Source organism: Fistularia commersonii, chromosome 9 (genome assembly GCF_037954325.1).
Source record: "Fistularia commersonii isolate RoL2024-O1a breed Wild chromosome 9, RoL_Fcom_v1.0, whole genome shotgun sequence".
NCBI lineage: Eukaryota > Metazoa > Chordata > Actinopteri > Syngnathiformes > Fistulariidae > Fistularia > Fistularia commersonii.
The window spans coordinates 15,548,499-15,559,328 of record NC_141292.1 but is presented as its reverse complement, the minus strand read 5'-3'; the positions used below and the strand labels follow the sequence as shown (position 1 = coordinate 15,559,328).

The 10,830-nt window shown below is 49.4% G+C and overlaps 1 protein-coding gene across 7 annotated transcripts; it reads right to left on the bottom strand.

Moving 5' to 3' along the window:
- Positions 1 to 473: 473 nt before the first annotated feature.
- On the bottom strand, positions 474 to 9,618 carry marveld2a (MARVEL domain containing 2a). 7 transcript variants are annotated; one of them, XM_086152676.1, is made up of 9 exons: positions 9,562 to 9,618; positions 8,625 to 8,687; positions 6,947 to 7,906; positions 6,406 to 6,626; positions 5,953 to 5,988; positions 5,707 to 5,870; positions 5,264 to 5,435; positions 3,764 to 3,814; positions 474 to 1,742 (listed from the first exon to the last, which is right to left on the bottom strand). In XM_086152676.1, the coding sequence occupies exons 3-9, from the start codon at positions 7,887 to 7,889 to the stop codon at positions 1,623 to 1,625; spliced, it is 1,707 nt and encodes a 568-aa protein (XP_086008802.1). In that variant the 5' UTR covers positions 7,890 to 7,906; positions 8,625 to 8,687; positions 9,562 to 9,618; the 3' UTR covers positions 474 to 1,622. The 7 variants fall into 7 exon arrangements, with proteins under 7 accessions (XP_086008802.1, XP_086008804.1, XP_086008803.1 ...); XM_086152678.1 differs by lacking the exon at positions 9,562 to 9,618 and adding an exon at positions 9,471 to 9,536; XM_086152677.1 differs by lacking the exon at positions 8,625 to 8,687 and having other exon boundaries at positions 9,562 to 9,611.
- Between the last annotated feature and the right edge of the window lie 1,212 nt (positions 9,619 to 10,830).

Sequence of the window (10,830 nt, the reverse complement as noted above, 5' to 3'; positions counted from 1 at the left end):
TCCGTAGACATATAAACAAGTAAATATGCTATCTGTGCTCTATTTAGGCTTTTTTGGTTCAAATCTGCCAGGCATTTTATTGCTTCCTTCATTTTGTTAGGACATGTCTTGTCGTTGTGCTGTGCATATTTATTCTGTCCCCGGCGGATTGTGAGAAAAGTCTTCTTGATTCCTCAAGATGTCTGGCACATGTGGAAAAATTGACAATAAAGCTGATTATTTGTAGTTTTGGACTTGATTTTTTTTTACATCACCATTTTCCCAAGTTGATTTTGAGAAAGAATCTTTAAATTCTGATCTAAGTGTCTCTTCATGTCACACTTACCAACCTCTTCCGCCTCTTTTTTTCTTTCTCAAATTCTAAAAAAACTGCAAACACGGCTCAATCGAAAAGCCACACAACTTAAGTTTCACTTAAAGTTCCCCTTCTCTTTTTTAAGATGGTAGAAGCAGACGAATAAATCATATCAGCCTTTGGGTGTAAAATCAAACTTGTATTTCAAGGACAGAATCTACATGAAAGAATGTGGACATGTTACAAAATTTAAAAAAAAAAAAAAAATCAAATTCCCATTTATTCCTTTTTTTTCTAGGACTTTACAAGGACTGTCGATGACCTTGAATTCTCTGAAGCTTCGGTACAAAAAGAAAAAAATGCGAAGGACATACAGTGTTTCACTCAAAGTGACCTCATGCTAAACATTCAGGTGTATTAAGAAGACAAATAATATTCATTTTTCTCAGTCGGTTACCACGGAAACAGACAGCAGGACGCAGATTAATTGCTTTTGGTAAAAGTCGTGCGGTGAAAATACAAAGCCCAGACTCAAAAGCTCTCCATGCCGATACACGGTAAAACAAGGATGAGGGAGAATTTGACCACAGGATGTCTGCCGCAAAGACACGTCTTGCTGGAAAAACAAAAACAAAAAAACATTTTCTCCCAAAAACCAATTTTTTTCTCTCCCTAAATCAACCCCGTGATTTCTGTTGCATCCGCTTCCCAACACGCATCGTGCAAATGTTGAGGTCAAATAAAAACCTCGTGCTGGTGAAAAGTGGCGAAAACCGAGTGAATAAGTGAACTGAAGATGTCGTCAAAACCTACAGCGCCCCCTAGTGGTTGGGAGCCACGACTTATCTCATCTGACGTCGCGATTCCCTTTTCGAACTCGTCTTTGTGACGTCCTGGCAGACATCCTCCGGGGGGGAATTCTCCCTTCTGCTCTTTAAGAGACCATAAACAACAAAAGTATGTTTTTGAAATGACAGAACAGAGTCATCAAATAAATTCAGGCGTCATCCAAAAAAGAACGACGTGCAGTTCAAACCAAGAGCTTCGAATGACCCCGACAGCGGGGAGATTTTACAGCAAATCAAGGCGAGCGGAGGCTTTTCCGCCGGGCCGCAAACGCCTGGCGATCCAGTGTTGTTGGCTCACGGTGCCGCGTGAACATCATTTGCATATTCAGACCATTTTAAATAGAAAATATTTTATAAGCGCAGAACGAGCGGGGTTTTTCTTTCCCGCCTTGCCGTCTCTTTTCCAGACTCGGAGGCCCCAAAGCGCCCAGATGTCGTTAGGAGTTGCGTGACTGCGTGGCGACGGCGGCAACCGGGGCTCAGCTGAAGCCGTCGTTCCACTCCATCACCTTGTCGTACTCCTGGATCCTGTGCTTGATGTGTGACAGTTTGCTCTTCAGGTACTCGCAGCGCTCCTTCTTCTCCTGGAAGGTCGGGTCCTGGAGGGGAGAGGAAACCTGGATTACGTTCAGCATCGTGGACAACCTTCTCCACCAAACTCTTGACTGCAAGATAAGCGGTTTATCTTATATAGAGCTTCATTATAATGCTATTTTTCTTCTTTGAATATGTACGGCGGTTCTTTCAGTCACTCAAGGTGCAAACCAGACCCACGGATCACCAAAACCCTTTGCCCCAGCTGTCTTTCAAAAACCCACAAGGCTAACTTGGTAAGAAGACGCTGATTTCCAGTGTCTGGTTTCCAATGACGCACTTCTCTCAATCCCACTTCTCAAACCTCCCGTTTCCTGCCGCCGCTTCGGAGAATCCCTGACCAAAGACGATGAAACATCTTCCTGACGTTCGGTGCAGCACTTCAAAATGCAGTACAAGCTGAGGTTTACACAAAACAAGTAGATTAAAATCCAAAGCTTGTAAAAAAAGATAAATGAGCTGGCGGATCTTTGAGGCCAGCGGTGCTCGAAGGACTGTGACATCGTCCATATTTGATGGTCCACAATTCACTGCGACCAAAACAGGCCAACAAACAACACGGCGGTAATTCTCATCATTATTATTATTATCATTATTCTTACTGCTACTGGTTTTGTCTTGAGTAACACATGAACAGAAGGCATCTGAACATCTGGATCTGTAAACATTTGCATTTGAAACATTAGCTCTTATCATGAGCTAAGATGGTACTAGTTTAGTTCCTGCTCTGGTGATGGACCAGACAAGCCGAGCAGATGCTAAAAACCCGCTACAGGCTAGCATAGCTGCTGCTGCTGCGACTCGCTGCCTGTAGCCTTCTCTGGACTGGAACTACTTCCAAGTGCTGATGGGGTTCTTTTAGGGTACATGTCAGGGATACCACCTGGTACTTTATTAGGACCTGCTCTGGTGAGGTTCCATACGACGACAACAGAGTGCTGCCCAGAGACTGTTAGCCATGCTAATCCGTGACTTGGTTAGCATGGCTGCTGCTGCAACCGGCCACCCGTAGCCTTCTCTGGATTGAAACTACTCCCAAGTGCTCACGGGGTTCTTTTAGGGTACACGTCAAGGATAATCCCTGGTGCCCGGTACTCTTTTTGTGCCCACTCTGGTGGGGTTCCAAACAAGCTGAGCAGATGCTAAAAACGTGACCTTAACGGAGTGCTGCCCGGAGAATGTTAGCTGTGCTAACCTGCTACCCGGTTAGCATGGCTGCTGCTGCAACCCTCTACCCGTAGCCTTCTTGGGATTAAAGCAACACCAAAGTGCAAACGGGGTTCTTTCAAGGTATCCGTCAGGGGAAGTACCTGGTGCCCGGTACTTTTTTTTTGTACCTACTCTGTTGAATAGCGACTTGGTTAGCACGGCTGCAGCTGCAACTCTCTACCCGTGGCCTTGTCTGGCTGAAAGCAACACCAAAGTGGTAACGAGGTTCTTTCAGGGGATCCATCAGGGAAAGTATCTAGTGCCCGATACTTTTTTTTGTTCCTGCTCTGGTGAGGTTCCAAACAAGCTGAGCAGATGCTAAAAACATGACCTCAGCAGAGTGCTGCACAGTGAACCTGCTACAGGTTAGCACTGGCTCCTGCTACAACTCACCGCCTGTTGCCTTCTCTAGCGTAAAGCTACACCACAGTGCTAACGGGGTTCCTTCAGGGTATCCACCAGGGATACCACCTGGCACTTGTCTAGCACCTGCTATGGTGACGTTCCAAGCAGACGCTTGACCTCGACGGAGTGCTGGCCGGAGAATGCAAACCTGCCGCAGCTTAGCATGGCTGCTGATGTGACTCACCGCCTGTAGCATTCTCTGGATTAAAGCTACTTTAGCATTACCCAAGAGCTAACAGGGTTCTTTCGGGGTCTACGCCAGGGATACTACCTGGTACTTGTTTAGTACCAGCACTCTGGAAGTTCCAAACAAGCCCGTACTTAAAAAAAGCGCCATCGAGGGAAAACCAGGCGTGAGAAACGTCGACCGGATCGACAATCTTTTGTGTTGTGAGAAGACGAGGGCGCTCACGTTTTTCTTCTTCTGGTATTCCTGCAGAATCCTGTTGATCCGGTCCACCTCCTGCAACGGCGCCGAGCGGGAAGGAGACGGGCGGAGGGGAAGTGAGGCCGGAGGCAGGAAGTGCAAACAGAGGAAGAGGAGGAACCGCAACAAGAAGGACATACTTTCAGCCACAATCCAAAAAAAATGTCAAGGCACAGAATTTTCCTTGAAAGGTCACGTCGCAGGTTATATATAAATATATGATTTGGTATGTCGGTGTAGATGCGAATAGATTAATAACTAGAATATGGCTATCAGACTTTTTAATTCCTCTTCCCTCAGCCGCAGGGAATCTTCACATCTTTGTAATTAACAGTTAACAGTTAAGACAATTTATATTTTAATGTATTTCTTATTCTCCCTCCTTCCTACTATTATCTATTACTGTTATGTTTTTGCTTGAAACTCAGGCACAACAATTTCCTTCAGGATAAATAAAGTTGTTCTCGTTCTCATTCTCTCAATATTAATAACTAGAATATATATAAAGTCTGTAGAGACGTATAAACAGAGTAAAATAAGACGAATGAGAATTTCCAGTACAGCGTTATATTTTGCATTGGAAAAAGAGTTGTAGTAGGAATAAGATCCTTTTAAACGCATTTTAATTGTGTTTAAACAAACAATGACCTGAGTGTTGCTGATTCCAATGCTAACTCAGCGAGGTTGCATCTGCTTTTGTTTTTCCTTTGACTTCTGTCTGATCTTCCCCTCCACGGCGAGGCCCGTAACTTCTCCGGACGTCTGGAGACCATCCAGACGTCCCTGTCGGCGCTTTCAGGAGGAACTGAGGGTTCGGGGGTTTTTCTGCGGCCGGGAATCCAGACGGTGCTTTTATTGACCGGGATGATTTTTATTTTATTTCTTTGTATGAACTGTCATGAGGGAAAAAGCCTTCATGCCCGTTTGAAGCTCCGTTTATTTTATTCCTTAAATTCCTGCTGACTTTTCGCGAACGGGTTCTTTGTTTTTTTTTCTTACAAAGATACTTTCAGGAATTAAGGGCAAAAATCAAGCCATTTTTCCCATATTTGCCGTTTTTGAATTTGATTACTTTCTTTTGATGACTTCTCAAACGTTTGTACTTTTTAAGACCTTAAAACACTCGATAGCCTTAACTTTGACACTTTATATTTTATTATATTTCTTATTCTCCCTCCTTCCTACTATTAACTATTATTGTTATGTTTAGCTTGAAACTCTGGCACAACAATTTCCTTCAGGATAAAGTTGTTCTTATCTTATCTTTTCTTGCAATTTTTCAGGTAATTCCTTTTTTTTTTTTTTTTTAAATAGTTAGTAAGAGCCGGGCTATTTTTGCCTGATTTTAAAATCCCAGGTTACGTGTCTTTATCCGTGCCAACGTTGGTCTTTGTCATATTAAAGCTATCATCATGTAGCCGTTAGCATGAATTACTAGTAAATGATTAGCGAGGTCAAACTTTTTCTGTTTTTTTGTAAACTGACCATGTGAGTGGCGGGGTTCTGCGGAAGGCCTCGCATCATGGCGTCCATCTCCTGGAACTTCCTGGCGGTGGCCTGCACGTCGGCGTGCAGCTCCTTGTACTCGGCGTACTGGTCGTTGAACACGGCCCGGTACCGCTCGCGCTCCTCGTCCGAGCCGATGCCGGGATACTTCCTGCGGAGAGCGGACGGGGTCACGGAGGTCGCCTGACGACGCCGTCTCCTAGTCCTCTTCTATCACCAGAAAGTCCTATTTAAAGTACTAGTAGCCAAATAGTACTGAACCATCAATACTACAACTACCGTTACTGCTTTTCCCTCGGTTTAGTTACTACGGAGTACTGCCGCTACTGGCGGTACTTCCAGGACTAGTACCGCTGCGTCCTCGGGTAGACGGATAGTGGAAGACGCTTGTCACGGTCGCCGCGGTAACCCCCCTCCCTTACGCAATGTAGTCGGGGACGACGACGGGCTTGGGGATGTGTCCCGACGGTATCGCCCCCTGCAGGACCTCGGGGGGGCCGGGCCTCGCCGCCGTCTGGACGGGAACCACGGAGGACTCCCGGACCGGCGCGCCGGATTTAGGGCCGGGTCCGGGACCCGAAGGCATCTGTGGAGACGTGACATTTGAACTCATTGAGATCCCGCCGGTTTGTTTTCTTTGGAAGAGATGACGAACGGTACCGTCTCACCAAGGACTGAGCGGCTCCCGGCTCGGCCGGCTGCATCTGAGGGAACAAGACGAACCGCCGCGTCAGCCGCCTCCCGGGAACAACAGATATTCTGCACGCTTTCGCCGCCACGGCGGCCGGCGCTATTCACCGGCCGACGACCGCCTTTACTAGTGTGGCTACCGTGACGACGGGCGGTGCCGCCGTGGAGGAGAGTCCGCTCGCCACGACCGAATCCGCTATTTATTGGAGACGCCTAAACTCACCGTCGCTAGGGTTACTATGTTTACTATATTTATATTTTTTTTAGTGTCTCGCTGCTAAATGAACGTCACGCGTCACAACCAAAGCGGTCATTCCAGACGCTTGTGTTTTGAACTCCTCCTCCAGGTTGCAGCTTATTGATATTACCGCGCTTTTCAAGTCCGGCCGCCACTTTTAGGTAGAAAGTACTAGAAAGCGACGGCCTCCCACCTCCTGGCCGTATCTCTGGCGGTGAAGCCGGGCGGCCTCGTGTCTCCACAGCTTGAGACACACCAGAGCCCCGATCAGATACACCAACATGGTGACGAAGAGGAAGATGATGGCGGCGGTCTGGCCGGCCTCGGTGCGGCAGAAGGCGCCGTTGATGGCGTTGTTGAAGACGGGGTAGGAGCAGAGGCCGCCGCGGGTGGTGTCCCGGACGTAGACGATGCCTGGAGGACACAACACTCACACTTTGCAAAGCGTTCCGTCCCACCGACCGCACTCTTAACTTACGTTGACCGTTTAGCAGCGTTCGGCGAAGCAAAGTCCTTGTATTTGTAAACGAAGTGCCTTTTCTAATTCCTCGCATTTCTGGCGCGTTTGCGTGGAACTGAACTCTTTTCCGGCGTATTTGTTGTGTTTCGGAACCATCGGTTTAGTATTCGTCCGACGCAGACCAGCAAAGGGGAGCGAGCCAAAGAAAGCCACGGCGCCCCCTGGAGTTACGGGCGACGGCACCACGGCGGCGCCAAAAAGGGGCGGGGCCTACCTGCGGCCATGTAGAGCACGGCGAGGGCCAGGTTGATGATGAACTCCGTGAGCGGCCACCAGGAGGAGTCCAGCAGGATGGCCCGGTAGTACATGGTCATCCCCAGCACCAGCAGCATGACCGTCACCAGCCACGCCAGCCCCGCCACCACCAGGACGAACGGCGTCTTGGGGCCGGTGTAGTAGTATCCGCCGGCGCCGGCGCCGTACGGGCCGGTCCCGTAGGGCCCGCCGGGCGCCGAGTACCCGAACCTGTTGAACCACTCGTTGTCCTTGTGGATGTAGGCGCAGACGCAGGCGAACACGGCGGCGCCGAGCAGCAGCTCCGCGCAGCCCAGGATCCTCAGCAGCCCCGGCCAGGACTTCATGAAGGCGTAGCGGCGGTGGTAGTCCTCCACGCGCTCGCCGTAGGTCGGCCCCGTGCGGTACGTGCGCCCGGACTCGGACTCCGCCGCCCGCCGGCCGTCCAGCAGCTCCTTGCGGGAGTTGTAGCTGCCGCCCGAGCCGCCATAGGGGTCCCGGTAGGACCCGGACACGGACGGCGAGTGCGGCGGCGAGCAGCGCACGCCCCCGCTGGTGCTGTTGTTATTGTTGCATGCGGAGCCCGGCATGGACCAGGCTTTGCCGCCGCCGCCCCTGCTGCCGCGGAAGAAGTTCTTCCAGGAGTCCGGGACGAAGCGGTGCACCGGTTTGATGTCGATGGCCGGGTCCGGGTAGAGGCCGGGCTCGTCCTCGCTGCCGCTCGGGTCCAACTCCGGGCCCACGGGGGGGCGATGGGGCAGCGGCGGCGGCGGCAGGGGGTCGGCGCTCCGGGCCGAGAGGCGCCCGCTCAGCGGCGCCGCCTCGTACGAATCCCGGGGCGGAGACGCCGGAGGAACCTGGTCGTAGCGCCGCTCCTGGCGGGGGCTCTCAGCCCGACCGTAAACACGGCCTCCATTGGACATGAGGATGACGGTCGGCCCTGAGAACACACACACACACACACACACACACACACACACACACACACACACACACACACACACACAGGTCTCAAAATAGATTTGCAACATCACCATTCATTTAATGTAGAATCATGTTGTGATTATTGAATTTTCTTTCAATTTTGGGTTGGGGTTTCAGAAGATAAATCATTATGTGTGTGTGTGTGTGTGTGTGTGTTCATGGCGGCGTCAGTCCTGAAGCCTCACTATTAAACATTGCAGAAATCAAAATTGAAAGAGACAATAAAACTTGACTGTTTGACATAAGCGTGTTGGTATGTACTGTTTTTCTACTATATCTATGTTTATGTGTCTGAATCGATGGGGAATTTGAAAGGAAATGATCATTTTCCCAACATATAACTGACAACGATCAGTTTTTTCCCCCCAACAATGATCATTTTTCGTTGTCTGTTTGAATGTGAAGCTCATCACTGCGGGGACAAGATTTCCTCAAAAAAAGATCAATAAAATGTGATTTTCAAGCTGATTAGAAGCCAAACGAGATTGAAATTCAAAAATGAGGCAAGAATGAAATCCTGCATCATTTTGCATCGGAGCGCAACAACCCACGGAGAGTCTCCGTCCCGCCACCGAAGCCACGCAAGAAAAGCCCGGCGTGGCTTTTTGAGCCGCGTCCGGGGAGGAACGTCTTAAAAAAAGCCTTAAAAAAGGCTATAAATTGAGTCCGGATACCTTTTTGACACGCAGTCACTCAACGGGACTTACGTGGGCCCGCGGAAAACCCACGACAATCACCTGCAAGCACACAGAGCAGGAGGTCAGCTTAGAAACACGCCGAAACCCGCTCTTGCAAAATCACAATATTTTGCAAGAGTCCATCACAAGTCCAATATTTGCCTCCACATGTGCAGGATGTGAAAAAACAGGGCTTTTTTTTCTCTTAAAATCTGCAGGGAAACACAAAAACAAGCTGCTTTCCTAAATATCAACACAATACATCGAAATCTGTGATGTTTATGCATCAATGTACACATTGTATATATATATATATATATATATGGAATTTAAAACTAGTAGATCCTGATTTCATCAAAACAGAGGCGTTTACAAGAAGAGATTCAACAACAAGAAAGAGGAGGATGCCGTCAGGATGAATGATGGAGAATTATTAAAGAAAAAACCCCTTGACGCCTCTTTAACACATTAAAAAAGTGAGTTTAAATCAAATTAATGAACATGTGAGTGGAAATAAACATTTAAACATTTGAAATCCGCACCGGAGCGGCGACGAGGCCCCGGCGGGGTCAAAACAAACCCGGAGCCGCCAGGTTTCAAGAAAAGCGGACAAAACGGATGCATTGGAGAGGAAACAATAGTTCTCCTCGGTCCGGGTCCGGATCCCGGTCCTGATCCGAGTCCGGGTCCGGGTCTTGGAGTCGAAGTGGACCAACAGGTCGGCGACAAGTTAGCCACTTTCACTAACTTTAGCTAACAAAGTCCCGACTAACGGGCGGCGGCGGGGCTCGAAAGGCGGCTAAAGTGAGCGGGCTTCGCTCCGCCGAACCTGTCCGGACTCACCGTTCGTCTGCCCCCGCGTCAAAACACCGCAAAGCCCCGCGACTCACGCATTTCCCGATATTTCCCGATCGCGGATCGATAGTTCGCCCACCTTTTTCCTTCTTTCTCTTCCGCCATATCGGCGGACCCAGACCACGTGACCCCGCCCGGCCCTGCCGTGACGTCACGCCGAGAGGCTACCTGCCGCACCTGGGCCGCGCATGCGCAATGGCAGTCCCCGCCGTCGATCGGTAGAAATGGATCGGTATCAATGAATCGATGAATCGATTCATTGATACAAATGACTCGGCTGTCAATCACGGGGTAGGGGGCTTCCTTGAACCTTCCGAGAAGATGGAAAACACGATGAGAAAAGATGAACTTTATAGATCCCCATAAGGGGAAATTTTATTTGTGGAAATTCTCCTTTCACGCAAAAGAATCTTGAAGCGTTCAGTGTCTAAATGGCGCTCAGGAGTGATAAACTCTGGCACAACAATTTCCTTCGGGATTAATAAAGTTGTTCTCATCTCATCTCATCTCACAAACAAAACACATGTATTTTGTGACATCGCATAGGACCGACGTGCGGAGAAAAGTGGAAAAACATTGTTTTTAATTGCGTCGGACGCTTCCGTCAGTGGAAACGTCTTCTTGTTTGGCCGTCGGTTTTTACCGTCTAATCTCCCAGGCTTCCATCCTGCGGGTGGAGGAGCCTCCTTTTGTCTGCTTGGGCTCCCACCGCCCTCGCCCTTTGGGCCCCCTTGGATAAACCCGGGGCCGACAAAAGCCACGGGGGCTAATGCCGCTTTGAAACCAAACACCGAACCCCGTTGTCGGAATAAAATGAAAGAGATTTAATATTCCTGCGCCCCCTCTCCGTGGCAGAGGAGGTCAGAGGTCGACACGGATGGCCGCCTTCTCGCCTCCTCCTGTGTTTCCCGGCCGCTCCACGTTTCTTGAATATATCAGAAGAGGGGAGGCCAGAAGGAGCTGCAGCGTGTTTTTGGAGACCCAGAAAAAGCATATGACAGGGTGCCAACAGAGGAACATTGGTTGCATGCGGTAGTCTGGAGTGGCAGAGAAGTATGTTAGACTGGTGCAAGACATGTATGCTCGCTGTGAGACATGGGTTAAGTGTGCTGTAGGGGTAACAGAGAAGTTCAAGGTGGAGGTGGGACTCCATCAGGGATCAGCTCTGAGCCCCTTCTTGTTCGTAATGGTGATGGACAGGCTGACAGATGAGGTGAGACAGGAACCTCCATGGACCATGATGTTTGCAGATGACATTGTAATCTGTAGTGAGAGCAGACAACAGGTTGAGGAACATCTAGAGAGGTGGAGGTATGCTCTGGAAAGGAGAGGAATGAAGGTCAGTGGC

What these genes read in the sequence shown, in the direction of transcription:
- marveld2a (XM_086152676.1), bottom strand. Translation starts at nt 7,889, where the DNA reads ATGTCCAATGGAGGCCGTGTTTACGGTCGGGCTGAGAGCCCCCGCCAG. An exon ending in CGTGCTCTACATGGCCGCAG is followed by an intron (nt 6,627 to 6,946) that starts GTAGGCCCCGCC and finishes TGTGTCCTCCAG; the next exon opens with GCATCGTCTACGTCCGGGAC. An exon ending in AATACCAGAAGAAGAAAAAC is followed by an intron (nt 1,743 to 3,763) that starts GTGAGCGCCCTC and finishes TCTCCCCTCCAG; the next exon opens with GACCCGACCTTCCAGGAGAA.